This window comes from Paramisgurnus dabryanus, chromosome 7 (assembly GCF_030506205.2).
Source record: "Paramisgurnus dabryanus chromosome 7, PD_genome_1.1, whole genome shotgun sequence".
NCBI lineage: Eukaryota > Metazoa > Chordata > Actinopteri > Cypriniformes > Cobitidae > Paramisgurnus > Paramisgurnus dabryanus.
The window spans coordinates 29,046,397-29,068,896 of NC_133343.1; the positions used below are offsets into that span (position 1 = coordinate 29,046,397).

Here is a 22,500-nt window from a genome sequence, read left to right on the forward strand (position 1 = left end):
GATATTTGGTGAAATGTTTGAGTCTAAATTCATAGGGATTTCACTTCATCAGAGCAGCTTTTAAACATTCAATTCATTCTTGAATACTTTCACTTATCTAACAAATTCATTTATACATTTATAAATTTATAGGAAATAAATAAGTTGAAATTTTGAATGCAGTTCAAGGAATGAATAAATGATCATCAAGATAATCGATAAGATAATGATTCATTAAATTTATGCATATGGCAGAGACTTCAATATCAGCTATACATTTCTTTTTAATCACGATGAGGGTTCAAACCCATGATCTTATAACAGCCAGGAGCAAAATTCATCTCCATTAATGTGAGTAACACAAGGTTTTTTAGTTTGTTAATGTTTGTTGTAATATCAGTTCAGATTAATGAATCACACAAAAACTTCTCATTCATTCTGTTGAAGGTTTTCATCATTCAGAAAGATGAGAGACTGACATCTACTGGATTGAACTGTGAATAATCTTCACTGAATCTCATCTCCTATAGCGCCACACAGTGGGAGAACTAAAGAAGTACAGGAATGATATCAAAAACATTTAAAAATGTCATGAGGATTAAAAGCAAACATTTAATGTTAGAAGTGTATTATAGTCCATGTTTTACTGTATTAACTGTTCATGAATGAAAAACAACAGCAGCACCTAATGTATGTTTTTATAAAATGTTTATTTGTTTGATTGGCAGCTAATTGAAATGTATTAGATTGTATAACATGTGTTTCAACTGCTCTCATAACAACAAAGATTCAAATGTAGTAACACTTTTCAGGATGTGATATAAATAAAATGAAACATAAAACATTAAGGTCATGAATGTCAATGGTTATTGCTGATTACAGCTGGAGATGAAAACAAATAACCCCAAAAATATCACTGCAGTCCAACAAATCTGTCCATACTGCAAACCCACAGAAATGTTGAATGGCCTTTAATCACAGACAGAAACACAAACATCATTTAAGAGCTGAGATCTCCATCTGGCCCTTTAAATCACCTCAAAGGGTTCAATGGAGAAAGTGCATCTTTGGAAATGTCTCTTAACAGGGAACGCTTCAGTTATTTGATGAAGAATATGAGACGAGTCAGTAAACTAAAGGTCCAAACCGGAGTGACTCCAGATTCACTTAAACTGAGAAGTAAAAGCTTAACGCAACATGAAGATGATTGAAGATAAAATAACAACAACAGCGTTTGACTTCATCTTGTGCTTTAGACGTCTACGTGAAGATGCAGATTTGTTGGATAAGATATTGGGACAGTTCGAAGGCAACAGAGGAATAACAATAAAAACAAACACACACACGTGAGGTTTTACTGACTGCTCAAAGGCACACTTTAACTAGTCTCTCAAACAATATCTGACCATTTAACAAACTGAAGGCAACTAATACAAAGAGTAAGTTAACATTATTTATATACAGAAAATCATAGAAAAAAAGGAAAAAGAACAACTTTATCTTAATAAACTACATTATCAAAAGGCAAATAGTCGGTATATTGCAACTCTCTCCACTAAACTATCATACGACATCACTTCCTGTCAGCAGTCACCTGATTGGCTGACCTAAGGATCAGGTCACACTGACGTGTCAGCGGGTATAAGACGGGCGTCTCTGTAAAGGGAAGACCTCGTGTCAATCTGTAGAGAGGATCACCATCGGCACACATTCACTTTCTGTTTATAATATCAAGCTTCGATTGAACTGAATCACTTTCATTTGAACAATTCAATCAAACACAAAAGAAACAAGAAGACCTATGTGAGGAAAGATTCAGCTGTTTTTAATCCATACAATGACAGTGAATGGGATTCAAACAGACATAAAGGTGCGGTTTCATCCAAATCTTTTGATCATAAGATCTGAATCGAACCATGACAACACCTTTATACGTGTTGAAGTGAAGCGTCTCTGAATCTGATCATGTTCAATTGTGTTTAATGAAGAGCAATCCTTCAGTAAGTAAAAATAAACCAGAGGAATATTCCCTCACGGGTCAGACTGAGATGATTCATGAGACTGGCAGCTGTCCCGTGAGTCAGTATTTGGCAGTGTATGAATGAGATTGGGTTACATTTGGATTGATTCATCGATGTGCCACTAATCTGTGTACCACCCAAAATCTCTCTCTTACAGAAGATGGTGGATGTTATCAATCTGACTCCAGCCAGCGAGGAAACAGTTGCATATTCATTTGCTTTAGTTTCTTTTCCTCTCAATGAAATCATGGCTTACAGATCATTTTTCTCCCACATGTCTATAAAGTGCTTTTAGAGACGCTCGAGCCGAGCCGAGCCGACAGAAAGTTTCCCAGCCGAACAGAAGAAAATCTCTCAACCGCTGCTCTAAACATCAATGATTGTGAATTTATCTCACACAGAGCTCAAGAAAACCTAAGGCAGAATGGAAAAGAGCTCGGATTAAAAAACTAAACTAAACTACTTCTACTAAACTAGAACTTTTCTTAAAGCCTCTTTGACTAGTTGTTTGACTAGTTTAGATGACTTTAGTTTTGATCTCTAGAACTCTCAGCTGATTTAAGACTTGTTCTGTCGAGCCGTGAAGCACAGGTTTAATAGATCCGTCTTCATCGACGGCTTTGTGTGGTTAAGGGCAACTGGTCAACGTGCACACGCACACACACACACACGCACGCACGCACGCACACACGCACGCACACACGCACACGCACACACACACACACACACACACACTTCAGTCCAATGTCTTTCTGTCTTGTGATTTGTGGACTGCTCAAAGCCTCAGATTCTTATATTAAAATAGTGCAATTTTAGACATTTATATAAATAACTCTGAAATGGTGCTTTTTACGTTTGTCTTTTCTGCCTTTGATATACATGTATATACTGTATATATTTATATAGTAGCCTATATACACGCACATACATTAATGCATAGACCAGCGTGTGACAAACACACACACATAAACACATACAGCACAGTTTAAATAAGCACATGCAGTCTGTACATACAGCACACCGTGGATGACATGAAAACATCTAAAGGAAGATATCCAAACTCTCCACAGTCACTCAGGATGAAAAATAAAACGGCACTGACGATGAATAACATGGAAATATTTAGAGTAAATGTTTAACCTTTAACTTTCATCAGCAAGGTTTTAGTTGAAAAGGAAAAAGTGGGCAAGATTTGGAAGAGAACGAGCAGCCATTTTAAGTCTTTCATGCTTTTCCTCCACAAACACCAGAGCTTCATACTGACGGACGTCACTTCTCTCAACGCTGATATCAGACCTGCTGTGCTTTGTGTTTTTCTTTGTCGCGGGTGTTTTTGCTGTCTGTGCGGATGATTCGGGGCGGGGTCAGCTGCAGTACACCCCGAACCACTCCTGCACCGGGTCCGGCGGTCTGCGGTAATGATGTCGGGTGATAGTAGTGCCCTATTACTTCACTGTAAGCGGGCGGTGCGCCCTCCATTCTGCCAGCGCTGATGCCCGCGTTGACGCTCGGTGGGCGCAGAGAAGAGTTTGTAAGCGGACTGTCAAATACGGTGCGATTGGGAGGAGCTCGGACCGACTCCCTGTTGAGCTCCAGCTGCTGCTCCGGGTCTCTGAGCTGAAGCGTGCATTGACCCTGGTAGGGCGGCGGCTCTTCTCCATCTGACAGCGAGATGGTCGGGGGAAGATCGATGATGGAGTGGGGCAGGTAAGGGTAAGTGGGCTGAAAGCGGGGCAGACGTTGACGCTGGAGGTAAGGAGGGGCGCGGTCGGGGGGTCGAGGTGTATACACCTGCTGGAGAGACAGAAACAAGAGGAGTGAAACTCTGATGACTGCACACAAGAGTGACCTCATGATAAAGACTCATTGATTGATTGATTGACATTTACCTCACCAGAAGATCCTGTACCATCAGATGACCACAAACTGACGTCCTGTAAAAGAGAAAATCACTCGGTCAACATTATAAGTGAGAAACATTCCTAAAAAACACACCAGAGCTGTATGGTGCGGACACAAATATATGAATGTATATGTTGGTTATAGTATTGTGAGGTAGTTAGTGATGTAACCAGACATTTAACATCCTATCAAACTATGGGGAACTGAGAACACAATGACTGATGTCATCATATAAGAGAAAATCAATCTGACCTGATGCTGTGTGTTTCCATTAGAAGTAGATATTTTACTGCTTTATTCTGTTATTTAACTTTGTGTTTAGCTTTTTTATTGACACTGCAAGGAACAATTTTGTGTGAATAAAACATAATTGCATCGGGTCGATACCACTTTATTTTTGATGTAAATGTGAGCACCGCCATCTTTCAGCTCTTTTGTGTAAAACGTCCGGTGAGCCACTAAATCTAATGGTTCTCTTATTGCCATTTTATTTATTCTGCTATTATATATTATTACAAAAATGTGTCATAAATGACAAACTGCTTATTAGTTAAATGTTTATAAAGGTTCTTAACTCTTTCCCAGCCATTGATAAGTTTTTCCAGCAATCCATATTTCCACTATTATCCACCAGGTGGCGCGCTTACCCAACTTATAAAACACTGAAGTATTCCCTTAGGTCAAACCGCTCAAACTCTGTGTATGTTTTGATCATCTCTCTGAATCTGATCTCTATCAAAAGTCAAAATTTGGTATTTTTGAAGAAACCTATGCATATTTTAGATGTGATAAAAGAGAACAAAGAGATTTTCTGTTCGTTTGAAAGCAGGGGTTTTGTTCTTTCATTTGATATAGTGTATGTTTTTTATATTTAAAGAACGTTTTCTGGAAGGCATTACATTTTTGTGAAAATCATAAAAAATACTGGCAAGGAAAGAGTTCATCTGTTTTTGCGTACTTTTGTTAAGTTTCAGATAAAAAAGCTAATCATTTTAAAATAAGCAAATAATGTCATAAGCTCATGTCTCCATCTAGGGCATAAGCGGCAATGTAATGATATTTTCATAAAACGAAAGCAATACTGAATACAAATAATAATTTAATATGTTTATTATGGTTTGTTGAAATAACTCACAATGTGTTGAATGATAAAGATGCTGCTGACTGTCGGACCGCGTCATAAGCTTGATGTGTCGCCATAAAAACTCATACAAGTCAGATAAAATTGCCGTTTAAAAAAAAACCCTTACACCAGGGGACAGTTGTGACATTTAAAAGCATCGCCTGAAAATGTAAAAAAATATGAAGTCTTGGTATTTTCAGATACAAACACTCGACTGACTCACTGTACAGATGCTGCTATACCTCTCTGCTTTTATAGTTGCGCATCAAAGACCCATCAACTTTAACAAACAACACAAAATGATTGAATATATCTTCATATGATGTATCAGGACACTTCTTCATTTCATCCTCACACTGGATTACATGGCGTGTGTAGTAAATATTTATCATAATTTACATAATAGTACATAATAGTTTTTTTTATTTATGTGTGATGAGTGCTACTGCTACCACTCGGCCGACTATTAAAAAAGGGAAATATGTCACATTACTCCTAAGGTGGACACAGAAATGTCTGATGTTGAAAGTCAAGAGTGACTGCAGTTTTTCTAATGAGCTGAACAACAACAACCAGCAGGTGTCAGAATTTCTTCAGTAAGATCAGAGAGCTGTGGATTAAAACTCTCATTCACTGATGCTCAATAACAGGAAATCACTGAATGTCCTAAAAATTCTTTTATCACAAGATAAACACAGACACAAACACATGCAGAACAAATAAAGACACAAACATGCACACACACACACACACACACACAAACACACACACACACACACACACACACACACACACACACACACACACACACACACACACACACACACACACACACACACACACACACACACACACACACACACACACACACACACACACAACACACACACACACACACACACACACACACACACAAACACACACATCCCAGCGTGAGTCATGAGTCTGATAATGTGACCCAAACTAAAATTAGAGCAACGACTCCACTGTGATTTGACACCTGCTGTCAGACGACTATTAGAGAGAGAGAGAGAGAGAGAGAGAGAGAGAGAGAGAGAGAGAGAGAGAGAGAGAGAGAGAGAGAGAGAGAGAGAGAGAGAGAGAGAGAGAGAGAGAGAGAGAGAGAGAGAGAGAGAGAGAGAGAGAGAGAGAGAGAGAGTGAGTGTGTGTGTGTGTGTGTGTCTGTGTGTGTGTGTGTGTGTGTGTGTGTGTGTGTGTGTGTGTGTGTGTGTGTGTGTGTCTGTGTGTGTGTGTGTGTGTTTGTGTCTCTTACCGATGTTAGGGGTAGGTGACGTTGTCTCGCTCGTCCGTGACGGGAGATAAGAGATTGTGTTGAGAGTCTGTAGTGATTTAACAGACATGTGATGACCACCACCATCATCATCATCACCACAACAATCACCAGAATCTGAACAAACTCCAGCTGAGCTGCACAAATAAAAGACACACAAAATCACAAACACATATCGGCACATATATGCAAATGTCTTCATGTCAAACATTGCTTGAGAGGCTGTGAACACAACTAATTATGTGGCTTGGCTGTTTGTTTACACAACAATACTATTTTGGGGTCCTGAGAATTCAAACTTAACTTAAGTATTAACTTATACCAGACATTTTATACAAAACAGCTCAAAGATGGCAGCGCCCACATTTACATCAAAAAGTAAAATGTTCTTCTTTAAATATATAATCATACAACATATAAAATGAAAAAAAAAAACCATTTCATCCTATCTTCACTTGTTCTCTTTTTATAATCTCTTAAATAGGGGTAGGTTTCTTGAAAAAAAATCAGATAAATGCATCTGATCTTTTATTAGAGATCAGATTCAGATTGATGATAAAAAAATGAGTTTTCTATGTTCTTAAATTAGTTTTTTATACGTTGGGTAAGAGCGCCACCTAGTGGATAATAGCAGAAATATAGATTACCGTAAAAACTAGTCAGGGAAGCGTCATTGGAAGGGAAGTGTTTTCTCTTAATTTCCATCAGTGGTGGGGAAAGTGCATGTTTTTGATGTGCCTGGCACATTTTTGAACAACGCAACGGAAAAACCTTTTAGTTTTAACTAACTATGGCTGTGCAAATTATCATTTTGATTTTTTATTAAATATTTGATTTAAACAATTACAAAAACAAGATAATCGAGGTAAAACAATTAGTGTGCAATTATAAATTGTGTGCTTTTGGACCGATGTGTTTGCATGGCACGTCTAAAGGCACCACTACTCTGTTGATTTTACCAATCATTGTTTTGATTTTGCCAATCACAATTATGATTTTGCCAATCATGGTTATGATTTTGCCAATCACGGTTATGATTTTACCAATCGCGGTTATGATTTTACCAATTGCGGTTATGCTTTTACCAATCGTGGTTATGATTTTACCAATCACAGATATGATTTTACCAATCATGATTAAGAGTTTTTACAAACCGTGATTATGATTTTCCTCATAATTGAGCAGGCCTAAAACTAACAAATGTTTGTTTCTAAATAGAAATCACTTTACAAATCTTTAAAGAACAAATCCTTAAACAAAACACAGAGATTTAGTAAGAAACAACAGAGTGAATGACAGCAAACTTTTGACTCATAATCAGATTCACACTGATTCATGTAGACAGAATCAGTAGAGTCTCATCTAAGTTTCAAATAACCATACCTTTAGCTACACTAGATACCCCACCAACACACAGATATTATAAACTTAAACAATAGCAGAATGACCGTTTGTGTTTAAGATGCAGAAAACTGAGCTCACATCATCCAAAACAATGAGCAAAAACAAGACGACAACCACAGGATGATATGAAGAGATAAAGCTTCAATCCTTAGCTCATAACAGCGTATAACAAACCCTCAGAAACATCAAATAAAGTCCATCTCTGAAACAAAATCACTTACATCTGCACAGCGTCTGCGCACACGGCTGCGAGCCGTCGCCTGCATGAAGCTGCATGTTGCCAAATTCAGCCCTCGACTCGATCCTCTCACGTCCAGAGTCAAACTAACACAAGAAGACCAAATTCCCACAGCTGAGCTGACCCACACCCACAGACCCCAAATGAAAAAGTGGGCAGATGGGTAACAGGGGGAGGAGCGGAGCGGCCCACGGGTCTAGACTGAATTGTCTGAGAGACTCAGTTTTGCATATGAAAACAAAAAGATGTCAAGACAGCTGACGGGTGCGGATGTGAAATATGCCACAGCCAGGGTGCCAGACACGGATACCACGGTATAAACTCATAATACTGGATTGTTCTTTGTCTGAATAGACCATAATAATAAACACAGCAGATCTACAGAGAGTCAGAGAGAAAACTCAATCACAGCTAACATATACTAAACTACAACCCTTCATCTTTGACATTCATGTAAAATAATAAAAAAGATCCATTTATTTTAAAAGATTTTACAACATCTCTCATTCTAATCTACTTTATATCAACATGTCAAATATTTCAGGGTCTTTATCTGTGTGATATAAATGATGATGAGTGACATAATATTTATTTTCTCCAGGATCTCAATATTTCTGATCATGATCTCTTCTGCTACTTTATGAGAGATGATGAACAAACTTTGTATCTTATGATGTACCATAGTATAACACGCACGCATGCACGCATCCACACGCACGCATCCACGCACACACACGCACGCATCCACGCACACACACGCACATACACTCTTATTCTCACAGGCTGTGTGAGAGAGAATGAGGTCACAGAGGGTCACAATTTGCTTGCAAATTTTCATGGGAATGACGAAGCAGAGAGTCGAACAAAGAGAGAAAGACAGAGAGAGAGAGAGACAGAAAGGGCGAGAGACAGACCTGTTTCCCATTGACTTATGAGCGCTCGAGTCGACAGGGAAACCAGACTGTGGGAAACTTTCTGTGTGTCTCTGTGATCTACTAAGCAAATGTTTCTGTTAAAGAAGAATGAAGACTGTGTGTGTTTATGCGTGTGTGTGTGTGTGTGTGTGTGTGTGTGTGTTTGTGTGTTTATGTGTGTGTGTGTGTATTATGAAGATCCTGACTCCCACACAAAGTTTTATAGTTGGTGGCACCAGGACATAATTTGGTAGGACCAGGGTCATGGGCAGTGGAGGCTGCTGACTTCTCTTCCGAGCAGCGCAAATTCAATATACAGTACTGTGCAAAAGTCTTAGGCCATCACCACCAGACTTGTTGTTTTAGAAGTTTTAATGTCCATCCATATTTATATTTCATTCTATTTTTTTAAGATACAAACCGAAAATACCGGAAATCTGTGTAATGTTAAAAAATTTCAGGACTAAATGTCTTCTTTAGGCATCATCGTCTCTTGGCACTTAAGACATCTTGAGCATTTTTGATCAGAATGAAGTAAAAAACAAATTTCTTTAAAATAAGAAATTAGGATTTAATTTTATTTAGGTTTAATCCTGCAGTTTTCTGCTATTGCTCAAGTGGAATTTACCCTAAAACTTGACGCATCAGATTACATTTTTATGCAGTCTTTAATACTATATACACATTTCCTGTATTTTCTGCATGTATTCTATTAAAGAGACTGAGTTATATACAATTATATATATAATATATGATCACTATAAGCATTGCTAAAACAACAAATCTAATTTTGGCATGGTTGCACAGTACTGTTTGTGTTCAGAGTGTTGCTCATCATGTCAAAATATGTGTCTGCTGCACATGCGCAGAAAGGGTTAATGACATGGCTAGCCCACCGGCCAAATGCGGCCCTCCAATCATTTTTATCTGGCCCGCCGGTCATTTTTAATTTAAAAAGATGGTTACTTTAAAGCAAGATGTGTGCATCTTTTTTGAAAATGCATGTTTTTTAATATATGACCTGTAACAAAAACAACAAGTTATAACATAGTAATAAAAGTAATAATGCTTTATATTAATTACACATAAATACAGATAATTACTTACTTATGGATAAACATCTCTTTCAGCATTTTTATCATACGCATAGTTAGCACAACTTGAATCTATGTAAACAGAAAACCCTACTGTATGCTAGTTTTCCTAAATTTATTGTAAACATCTTAAATCTAACTTGACTGATACAAATATCCATTAAATAAACACTTTTATTCTCATTATTTCAAAGATAATAACGTTAAATGACATAATCTTTGTTTTAAATAGTTTACAGGATGCCTGTAACATAACGTGGCAATTATCTGAGTCTAAATCAATCATAAAAGATACAAAAGGGTGCGTGTGTTCTTGCATTTAATTGTATCTGCAGCAATGAGCCTAATACATTGAGCGCACGTGGTGTCATTTGCTTATGCTGGACTTGAACTTCTTGCTTTAAGCAATATGATGAGCTGCCTCACTAGTTTGTCCTGCAGCATCTGTCTGCGTCGAGAGATGACCAAACAAATCCTCACAACTATTCTCACTTCACACAGCCACACCTGCTGGAGGGACCCGACCCTGTCCAGATCAAATTAAATCACTTGCCTAACAAAAAATAAATTAATAAATAAAAATATGGTCTCAAAACGTGAGCACTTGGTCCCAGTCTATAGCTCTGTGGAGGTTTAGCTCAGGTTTCTCTGTGTATGTTTGGATAATCAGACTCTTCTGTTTAGTGGCTCGGGAGCAATCTGTTTGAACATGTTGTGTGTGTTTGTGTGAGGACGCTCAGACATGCCTATACAGAAAACACAGTAAATAATGCAAACTGTGTTTTAAACAGAGAGAGACCAAACCAGAATTCAGACACTTAAGCACAAACAGTGTTGAGCTGAACTTATACTAGACAAGGATCAAACTATAATAGATTTAAAACAAGCAACATAGGAAAACATTAATAAGAAGAAGAAAGTAAATGAATCTTTTCATCTGTGTTTAAATGACACTGTTAGGAAATGAATGAGAAAGAGCTCACATTCCTCTAAACTTACACTATCTTACAGGTAGTGTTTGTGTTTTTGGGGCAGATGCCAGGTGCACCTTCCTAACCCGAGGGTAAAATCACATTCCTCTCTTTACTGGGAGTCAACATCGATCACATCTTTATCATGTTCCTATTCACTGTGGTTCTTATTGAAATATTGGCAGATTGTTTGGCTTGTTTTAGGCACAAATTTACTTAAATTGTATATATTTGGGGTAAAAACTAGACTTATTTTCTTAGGTCATTTAGTTTTTTAAGAAAATACATCTTGATTAAATTTTTTTTAGATATTTGTTGAATATTGCAGTTTGTGTTTGTGTGTGTGTGTGTGTTGTCTTGTGTCACACCCACTATTTCCATGTCACATGACCACAACCGCCTGACAGCAGACACAACAACACACAACAGAACAAACTCTTCCCAGATCTCAGTACACAAGACTAAATCAAACAAAGGTCATTTGAGCTGAGTACGCTATTAAGTGTAGATGGGATGTGTGTTCAGGGAAACTGAAAGGGAAAATAATCATGTGACTGAAAATGATAAAAGTACAGACAGTGTTCATGAAAATAAAACAAATAAAAACATCCAAGCTCTAGAGAGGGAGAGAGAAAGAGATATAAAGATAGATAGATAGATAGATAGATAGATAGATAGATAGATAGATAGATAGATAGATAGATAGATAGATAGATAGATAGATAGATAGATAGATAGATAGATAGATAGATAGATAGATAGATAGATCTCTCTCTCTCTCACACACACACACACACACACATACACACAGAGTTCATTCACAGTGAAGCTCCGCCCCTGTGAGTCTCAACCCTGACCTCTGACCTCAGGGTCACAGACACCCCTCACCCAAACTCCCTAGCAGCTGTAGTGTCTCATATTTAAAACACTGATTTACATACTCATCTGAATTAAACTAAGACAATAATTACAACTTTGACTAATGTCTGTGTCTGTGTGTATCTGTGTGTGTGTGTGTCTGTGTGTGTGTGTGTCTGTCTCTCTGTAAACAAACAGATTAAAACAACTGACAATCAATCACACCAACCAACATGAGTGAAGTAAAGATCAAGAATATACACAACACAACACATCACTTAACACAGACACACACAGCTGAACTCACATAACACAAGACAACACATAATATACATAATGATCAGAAGAGGTGTGTGTATGTTTGTGTGTGTGTCTATCTGTCTATGTGTGTGTATCTATGTGTGTGCTCTTTTGCAGCTAGTCTAGACATTCGTACAAAGGTCAGTTCATCACTGAAAAAAGAAACAAACACTGATGGCTGTCCTACACAACACACACACACACACACACACACACACACACGCACACACACTAAAATGATCATCTCTGTGTGTGCTCTTAAGAGAAATATCCCCTTGACTCTCTTGAATCTCATGATCTTAAAATCCCAGGTCTCGTATGTACTTCACCTTACATGTGCATGGATTGAGACGCAATACAGAGAGGATTCTTTCTCGCATTCATCTGATCTCAATTTGATCTAAACAGACCTGCAGAACGTCTTGTAGAGAGCAGCATGTTCTTAAAACAGCACGTGTAAGGTGGACAGAATGACAGACAGATCAAGATATTCATTTTTGAAACAAAAATGACAAAACCAGAACCAACAGGAGCGTTAAAGCAGGTCTGGGATCTTCTGTAACTGGATCCTGATCCAAAGCACCCATGGCAGAATCACAGCCTGGATGAATGAAGATATCATACGTGTCAGGACAAGCGCAGAGAGAGTCAGAGATCTCCATGACTGAATCGTAAGACGAATGACGTCACAGGACAGAGACAAAACATCGTGAGTGAGCGAGACGAGTCAAACCCGACTGGCCATACAATTAGCAGCGCGTCCGCACCACAGCGAGCTATTATAAGACTACTGCTGACCTATGAAGATCAAAACATTTATTAAAGATCCATACATCACTCAAACACCAGAAAATCAAGACCTCATAAGAGAACACAGCATACAGGTCTGAAATGACATGAAGGTGAATAATAAAGACACAATGTGAATTTCTTTAAACATACAGCTGTGGATCAAACATCATTGTTTACGAATAGGATCGGGTCTTATTTCTGAGTAACGTTCCCAACAAGCAGCTGTTTCCTCTTCCTCTTCCGTTTCTTTCCTGAGTGCTGATCAACACAGATGTTTCTGCAGCAGAACACTGAGGAACGTCATACAGGGATCAACCAAATAGAAACACAGCGAAGGTCAGGATTTACTCCTGCTACTTCCAGTAAGTGTTAGAATATAACCGCTTAACAATAACGTGAGCAGCCTGGTCTTGAACATTGTTTAGTTTTGTCACGCAGCTAAAGGTGTGTTCTTTTCAGTTATGAACATATATGAACCCTTAAGTGTAATTTATAGTCGTGCGTAGGTTCGACGGCGTAGGTTATGCGTAGCCTGGTGCACACCTCGACAAAATTGTAATACACCCGTTCTAAGTGGACCGCAAGTGCTGTGATTGGTCCAGTAGAACCCTTATATCAGGAAAAAAAATCTGCGTCGCATTTCTTCAAAGGCATTTCCGCTTGCAACAGTAAGAACAAAGATGGGCCAAGTTGAGGAGCAGTAAAACTCAAACTGCAACAAAAGTCACTGTTTATTCACCTCCACCACTGACATTACTGATCAAGCTGCTGCTTCTTTGGCTGTTGCACTGCTACTGTGGGTTACATGCGTGGATAGTGCTTACTACTGTGGTCTGCATGTGTAATTGCACGTCGATGCGGACCATGCAGAAGTATAAATGAAAACCGACACAGTGAGGCTATGCTGTAAGACCTCATAACTATAATGAGTTCTTAAGGTGGCACAGGAATGATTTGATAACTACACTGAACATCTCCACCTGAGTTCAAAACATCTCCACCTGCGTTCAAAACATCTCCACCAGAGTCCACATCATCTCCACCTGTGTTCAAAACATCTCCACCTGAGTTCAAAACATCTCCACCTGAGTCCAAATAATCTCCACCTGAGTTCAAAACATCTCCACCTGTGTTCAAAACATCTCCACCTGAGTTCAAAACATCTCCACCTGAGTCCAAATAATCTCTACATCAGTTTAAAACATCTCCACCTGAGTCCACATCATCTCCACCTGAGTCCACATCATCTCCACCTGAGTCCACATCATCTCCACCTGAGTCCACATCATCTCCACCTGAGTCCACATCATCTCCACCTGAGTCCACATCATCTCCACCTGAGTCCACATCATCTCCACCAGAGTTCAAAACATCTCCACCAGAGTTCAAAACATCGTCACCTGAGTCCAAAACATCTCCACCTGAGTCCAAAACATCTCCACCTGAGTCCAAAACATCTCCACCTGAGTCCAAAACATCTCCACCTGAGTCCAAAACATCTCCACCTGAGTCCAAAACATCTCCACCTGAGTCCAAAACATCTCCACCTGAGTCCAAAACATCTCCACCTGAGTCCAAAACATCTCCACCTGAGTTCAAAACATCTCCACCTGAGTCCAAAACATCTCCACCTGAGTCCAAAACATCTCCACCTGAGTCCAAAACATCTCCACCTGAGTCCAAAACATCTCCACCTGAGTCCAAAACATCTCCACCTGAGTCCAAAACATCTCCACCTGAGTCCAAAACATCTCCACCTGAGTTCAAAACATCTCCACCTGAGTTCAAAACATCGTCACCTGAGTCCAAAACATCTCCACCTGAGTCCAAAACATCTCCACCTGAGTCCAAAACATCTCCACCTGAGTCCAAAACATCTCCACCTGAGTCCAAAACATCTCCACCTGAGTTCAAAACATCTCCACCGGAGTTCAAAACATCTCCACCTGAGTTCAAAACATCGTCACCTGAGTCCAAAACATCTCCACCTGAGTCCAAAACATCTCCACCTCAGTTTAAAACATCTCCACCTGAATCCAAATCATCACCATCCGAGTCCAAAACATCTCCACCAAGCCGTTTGAGAGAGTAACAGCCCTAAGCTTCAGACGTCTGTGTAAATGATCAGCTGATGTGATTTACAGAGACGCTTAATCACTGAGAGTCATCTGTAACAGCCAGGAAATGAGCTTTGCTTTCATGAAACCCATCATATGGTGGTGGTGGTGGTGGGGGGTTTGTGTCTGTTATGAGAACACTCATTTCTCACATATAATTCATTGTTTCTCGCTAACCACCCCCCAGCTCTTCTGGAAATGGGGTTGTGTTTTGAGATCATTACAGAGAGCTGGAAAAGCGATCAGTTTGAAACAAACACTAATGAAAACAGCTCAAGACGGTTTAGGTCAAAATCTTTTCTATTTACTGGAATTAAACTGTGGATTATAACCATGTGGACGACACTTAAACAAGCTGTCAAACAAGTTCTGTAGACACAAGCGTGACTGAAATCTGTCTAGACAAAAGCCTTTGAGAAAGAGAGAGAGAGAGAGAGAGAGAGAGAGAGAGAGAGAGAGAGAGAGAGAGAGAGAGAGAGAGAGAGAGAGACAGAGAGACAGAGAAAGAGAAAGAGAGAGAGAGACCTTAGCAAAAAGAATTAGATATTATAAAAACAGGGAGATGAACATGTGGATTATCATCTTGTCTTCTACAGACTCATATCATCTTCAGATTTTTCTTTATTAAATCCTCACAGAAAACTGTCTGAATGAATGAATGAATGAATGAATGTGTTAGGACAAATCTGTCTGAACAATTTCTTAGTCTATTGGGTTTGAGATCAGACACACCATCAGTTACCCCAGACACGTGACAACCAGCTCCACCCGAGGGCAACAAAATTTTAAACATGATTCAATATTTAATGTCTGATATCAATCCACATCACCGTGTCATTAACAGGCAACCTGATTCAAAGCAACAACAATCGAATACACCAAACAGACTATAATACAATAAATCATTTATGATTTTATGGCAAATTAAAAAGTTTTGATGATTTGTCATAGCTGAAAAAATCATGAGACTTTATCTGCTCATAAAAAACTCTTATGAATGTTAAACCAATGAAACTATTTAATATCATTTCATTAAGGGCTGTCAAAAAAATAATTGCGATTAACTGCGCATACAAAATAAAAGTTTGTGTTTGCATAATATACTTGTGTGTGTGTATTGTGTGTTATTATTATTATTATTATTATTATTATTATATACAAATACACACATCCATATAAGAAAAATTATAGATAGATAGATAGATGGATAGATGGATAGATGGATAGATAGATAGATAGATAGATAGATAGATAGATAGATAGATAGATAGATAGATAGAAAACACATAGTGCACACAAATATATTATGCAAAACTTTTATTTTGGAAGCTTTTAATCTTTTGACAGCCCTAATTTCATTACTATAGCATAAATACATAATTAAACTGGAATTAAAGGTACTGTTGTGAACAGATCTTACACTAATCAAACTAGTTACCACAGAAACAGCAAAAAACCGAGCGTCGGATAGACATTAAAGACGACTGAAGTTTGAAAATCAACCCAAACCGAACGAATCAGCTGTAGTTTCCTCAGAGTCGTGTTCGAGCTTTGATTCGAATCAGTGAAGTGCGTCAAAGAAACGGAGCCAAACAGAAATGAACAGAAGATAAGAAGATAAACGTTACTTACTGATGGCCATACTCTGGAATGAAGCGGACCGTTTGCAGTTACAGGTACACGACACATTGGTGTGAGTGTCGGTGGTTCCGTTCATCAGACCCATGAAGCCGAACATTTAAAACGATCTCACGGGCTGCCTGACGAGGCTCGTGCTCGCTTCAGCGCGCGCTGGTGATTAAAAACATGGACGCGGGTTTCGTTCTTTCCCTTTAGTGTTACCGGCGGCGGTTATGAAGGGCTGTCGTCTAGCCGACTTCCCCCTCACTCCGTCCCGCTGTCTGTACTCCAGTGTTCCCGGCGATATTCCCAGCCGTGTCGTCTGTCTGCTGCGCGCACCTCATTCAAGTCCAAGTTGGCTGGGAATCTGTGGTGGGCGGGGTCTCGAAGCAGACAGTCTGACGTCACTGCCAGACTTGGCCTTTCACATAGTTCAAAGCCAATCAAATCAAACGGTGATAAAACGCTTTTCAATATCGATCAGTTTATCTGTTTCAATTAAAATAAACTATTCATAAACAACAACAACAACAGGATCACATGTTAGAATAGTTTAGACCAAAGAATTGTAATGCCTTCATGCCATTTTATCTGTCTTATCTGGAATATAAAACTATATGTTTGAAGACATTTGATTGTATTGTAAGATATAAATGCACACGAGTCAGTGTTCATGTACTCACACAGTACTGCGTCTTGGTTCAACTGAGGTCTGGACACGCAGAGATGAAACGCCTCCATCTGGACAAAAGCAAAAAGTGCATCCTTATTTATACATTTCCTTCTGATGATAAACATGGTTCAGCTCATTTGATTTTAGATTAGATCTGATGTAAGAAGTTTTATAAAGGAATGCACTAAAACCTTACCTAATGTATTAGGCTGTGTGATAATAATCTTGAATGTATTAGTGTGTGGCACATCATGAGCTCATGTCTGTCTGTGACGTAAGCAGTTGTCTAGCACATTACAACACATTCAGAAAGTCTCCAGTCTTAATCCATCAATCTTTCTCCTTAATCTCTTTCTTCTCTCTATTGTTTTATGGACTGATAGACACACACATGTGTTTGGCACACACTCTACACTGTAGCTTTCTTTTTTCCTCTGCTGGTGTGTCTTATGATAGTTTTTTGGTGGGTTTCATTGATTTTATTATTGATTATACACTGATACTTTATGTTACACTGAAATGATAGTTTCCACTGGTATATTCTCACAGAGCACTGAATATAACACTGATTACTGCATTAAAAGTTAACAACACTTTATTTAAGGTCATAGTGACATTTAATTGAGTTTTTATTAAGATAATCAGTTTATTTTATAAAAGAGTCCAGCTGCAGTTTCGCCACAATAAACAAAGAGTGTACGTCATCTCAGATAAGAGTACTTTTGAAGTCAAGTGTATAAAGAAAGGAGTCAGATGCTGGAAGGTCAGATGGTCTTTGAGCCGCTCTTTAAGGAGTTTTTGATTGGCTCGAGTGAATAAAGTCATTTTTGTTTGACACTATGCACATTTTTTCCTGAGTTTTTGCCACTACAGTCTCATTTCTAGACTTACTGATGCTGAGATAGACACAGAAAGACATGGAGACAGATGTATTGTTTGTCTCGATCAGGCAGGATAATGAAAATTGAAAACATTGAGTCAAATCACAGTATATCTACAGTATAGTCAGTATAGTATAACAGCCATAACTGGTTGATGTTGTTCATGCTATATAAGTTTAACCATAAGAATTTCATTTCAACTGTTTTGGCAAATGACAGCATGTTGACTACACATCACTTCCTGTTTTCTGCTTCTCATTTCCTCCTACAACAATCCTACTGCGACTTTTTACCTTGATGAGCAACAGAATATGAGAACATTTACTCAATGCATTCACCCCACTGTCTGAAGTGTACATTAATTCATCTATAATGGTCTCAAATAACTTAAGAAATGTTTATTTGGCCTAATACACTGGTTCTAATGAAGCTTTATCTCTTTCAAAAGAAGTGTGATGATGATGTTATAATCTGAGACCTTTAGAAATGTTTGATGACTCATATGGTCAGACACTCACATGATGTTATAAAGCAAATGTTTGTTGGGCAACATGTGGTCATGTCTACTGTTTTTCAAAATGGGATTTATCTGGAAATTAAACAATACACTAGAAGAAGTGTGTCTTTTGTGTCTGAGATTTCTGGCTAAAAAGTGATAAATAAATTACATAACTGTTAACTGCTCAAACAAGTTAAATATAACATCAGTAATATGAGGATACAGTTTTAGAAATGTTATTTTTTGCATATGTGGAGCTCAAACAGCATGAATAATGATGATGTGATCTTAACATAATCAAAACTGATAGAGAACATCACAAATATGAGCCAGAAGATCTAGTGAGAAGTGTGGAGAAGACACACACACACACACACACACACACACACACACACACACACACACACACACACACACACACACACACACACACACACACACACACACACACACACACACACACACGCACACACACGCACACACACGCACAGACAAATGAAGAATGCATCAGAGTTCAGGAAAAACATGGTCTAGACTGCAGTAGGAGAAAAGATGAATTTAATGGGTGTCTGACTCCAGGATCTGTGGGGGGAGAAAAACAAACATTTATTTCAAAAACAACACAAGACATTTATGACATTATTCAACATTACTGCAACTTTGCATAACAGAACTATTGCCACACAAAAGTACTTAGAAATAAAGAGAAGTTGAAGTCATATTCAATTCTCATCTGTTACTTAATAACATGACGAATGCCAATGTAACCTTTAGTCCTGTGTTAAATCACAATTTTAATAAAGTTATTTGTTTGACACTTAATCTTTTGATCGAAAAGCTGTTGACTAAACCTTACTAGTATGACCCCTAACATTTTCAGTAAAAGAAATGAATAAATAAAACAAATGGATAAAATTAAATTTACAATGTTTAAAAATATTGCTCCTGTAATGTGTCACTTGTTAATTGTCAATCTCTTTATAATGGAAGTAAAAAATCTAGCAGCAGTGTTCCTCTCATAAACATCACTATTTTTATGACTGGGTTTGGTCATTCATTTAAAATGTATTCACACAGTAAAATGATTCTGTCTCTCTTCACCTTCATGACCTTCTGCAGTCTGCATGTTTATAACAACAAACACATAATATAAAGATGAGTTAGATAATATACACACATTTATAAAATTAATGACCCGAACCCCGACCTAACCCATAACTATTGTATAACAGTAACAATAAATGTTAAAATGTGTGTGTGTGTGTGTGTGTGTGTGTGTGTGTGTGTGTGTGTGCGTAATATGTAATCGGGCTGTTTGACACCTTTCAACCTCTTCATATATCAAAATGTTTGTGTCCTCAATCATTCATTCACAATAAACTCTGTTGCTTTAAATCCTTCTGAACCCTGTGGGAATGACATTCATCCTTCAGCTGATAATGTCAGTGAGCTTTCATCTCATTGAACTTAACCCACACTCCACGTCACACACCCACGTCACACCCACCCACGTGACACACAAACACACACACACACACACACACACACACACACACACACACACACACACACACACACACACACACACACACACACACACACATACACGCGCGCGCGCACGCGCACACAGGCACGCACGCACGCACGCACGCACGCACACGCACACACACACACACACACATGAGAAGAACAGCAGCGCCACATGCTGGTGAGTTAGCTACTTTGTGTCTTGACTTGTTCCTGTTGTTCACTTGATAGAACACAAAGGTCAGGGGTTTGATCTTACAAAAAACACATGTTGATAAGTTGTAAAGACTGAATGCACTGTGTGTCACTTTATATAAAAGTGTCCAATACATACATGTAACATAAATGTAACTCTTTAAATATAAAATAACTTTAGTTTGTTTATGTTCTGTTGTGACCATTATTTTAGTTAAATTGTTTGCTCATTTTACTGTTTTAATTTAACCTTAATGTTATATTTATAGCACTTTTCCAATGTGTTCTGACACTGCTTTACAGGCATTACATGTTTATGTTAAAACGCTTGACTTATATCACAAATATAGACTAGAATGTTCCACAAAAACAACCCCACCTCACATCCTATTATGTATCAAGAGTTAAGGCCTGGATCTCATGGCATGTATGAAATATAGTCAAGAATCAACTTTCCATGAAATGTTTAAATAGATTCCCTTTAAAACCAGGAGAGGGAAACTTCAAATATCTTTAAAAGAACATCCTAATATTGGACATGATATTGCCCGTGTTTATTTACATTTTTAGTTTACCTTTTAACATGAATTTTAATTATTATTATTTTGAATAGGCTACTGTCTCCTCTCGCTGTATTTACAATGACAACATGGATTCCTCTATAAATGCACAGCCGCTTTCGATTTCGTTCAGTGTTTCCTAACTCTGTTCCTAAAAGCACACCAACAGTGCACGTTTTGAACCCATTATTCGAAATCTCTACTAATAAACTGATGAGTGGATACACGTGTGTTTGAATAGGAAGAGTTGGAAAATGTGTGGTGTTTTTCTGGTTAGGAATTACCAAACAATTATGCTGTGTTTTAAGTTGGGGTCACACCTAAGGACTTCAATCTAAGACTGGACACAACACACTTAAGGGTTCTTTCTTGTGACTGTAACCAAAGACTGAGCACAACTGGAAAAGACTGGCCATGATCAGATTACATTCATCATTTGTGCAAAAATCTAAGTGTGACCCCAGCTTTAGTATATTGGGTAGTACTTGTGCTGATGTTTCTACTATACAGTAGTGACATTGTACTAGTTAATACTTGATTAGCGAACATAAAACTAAAGCATATTTCCGATGGTGAGACTCACTGACCGACCTGCACTTGAACCCTGAACTCATCAATGATTTTTCTCTTCATTTGATGCTGTCAGTCCTGATCTTTCCATTTCCATCTTCTCCGGATGTGCACGAGCGGTTTTAGTGGATTTCTCGAACAGAATCTGGTAGAGGTGAATGGGTCAATACCAGCTTTTTTGGGTCTATTTATTATCATAAAGCGGATCAGCGGGTCGGGTCAGGTCAGTCATCTGACCATCGGCTGCTTCGGCCAGACTTGCCATGTGCTGTTGCTTTATTTTTGTCCACTAGCAGTGGAAAGTTAGACACTTGACTAAATGTACAGTATGTTAATTGTAATCATATGACCTCTTGATTTAAAAGTGTATGAATACTTGAAATTAATTCGGTTAACAAATATAAGTTAGTATGTGTAAATGTCTTTCATAATATTTGTTTGAAAAAGGTTTTAATGAATCAGTTAAAGCAATCTAGTATGGAGAAAGCTCGTTTAGTACTATATTATAAAGCATCTCTGGTAAGCAGAGTGCATTACCTTAAAGAAGGTTAAATATACGAGTTGTGTGTACATTTATATTGCTAATGCTAACGTTAATAAACAGAAGTATTGTGATACTTATGCTGCGTTCCAGGCAACCTGTAACCCGTAAATCACGACTTTAAACCACGACTCAGTCAGATAATGTTGGCTCTGAACTGTGAGTACATCCATCAAATATGAGTTCACGAGTGGTCAGTCACGGGTTTGACTGCCATTCCAGTGCACTTTCACGGGTAGAAGTTTGAAAAAACACGGGTTACAGGTTACCTGGAACGCGTACTCCTAGTTCAGAGTCGTGGTTTTAACGTCGTGATTTACGGACTCAAAAACCTGCCTGGAACGCAGCATAAGTTCACGGTAAGTTCTTTTGTGACATCTCGTAACCTTTCCTAAAAGTACACACACAATGTTCCCATAGTAATGTTAGC

At 38.3% G+C, this 22,500-nt stretch overlaps 1 protein-coding gene across 3 annotated transcripts; it reads right to left on the reverse strand.

Annotated features, from left to right (window-relative positions):
• Positions 1-548: 548 nt before the first annotated feature.
• On the reverse strand, positions 549-16,986 carry LOC135760696 (protein TMEPAI-like). Of its 3 annotated transcripts, none has more exons than XM_065274804.2 (4): positions 7,942-8,416; positions 6,299-6,453; positions 3,890-3,934; positions 549-3,794 (listed from the first exon to the last, which is right to left on the reverse strand). In XM_065274804.2, exons 1-4 carry the CDS (start codon positions 7,994-7,996, stop codon positions 3,291-3,293), a joined length of 759 nt encoding a protein of 252 aa, XP_065130876.1. In that variant the 5' UTR covers positions 7,997-8,416; the 3' UTR covers positions 549-3,290. The 3 variants fall into 3 exon arrangements, with proteins under 3 accessions (XP_065130876.1, XP_065130875.1, XP_065130874.1); XM_065274803.2 differs by lacking the exon at positions 7,942-8,416 and adding an exon at positions 16,637-16,986 and having other exon boundaries at positions 551-3,791; XM_065274802.2 differs by lacking the exon at positions 7,942-8,416 and adding an exon at positions 16,637-16,986 and having other exon boundaries at positions 554-3,794.
• Positions 16,987-22,500: the final 5,514 nt, after the last annotated feature.

What these genes read in the sequence shown, in the direction of transcription:
- LOC135760696 (XM_065274802.2), bottom strand. Translation starts at nt 16,742, where the DNA reads ATGTTCGGCTTCATGGGTCTGATGAACGGAACCACCGACACTCACACC. An exon ending in ATTCCAGAGTATGGCCATCA is followed by an intron (nt 6,454 to 16,636) that starts GTAAGTAACGTT and finishes TTATTTGTGCAG; the next exon opens with CTCAGCTGGAGTTTGTTCAG. An exon ending in GTACAGGATCTTCTGGTGAG is followed by an intron (nt 3,795 to 3,889) that starts GTAAATGTCAAT and finishes CTGTCTCTCCAG; the next exon opens with CAGGTGTATACACCTCGACC.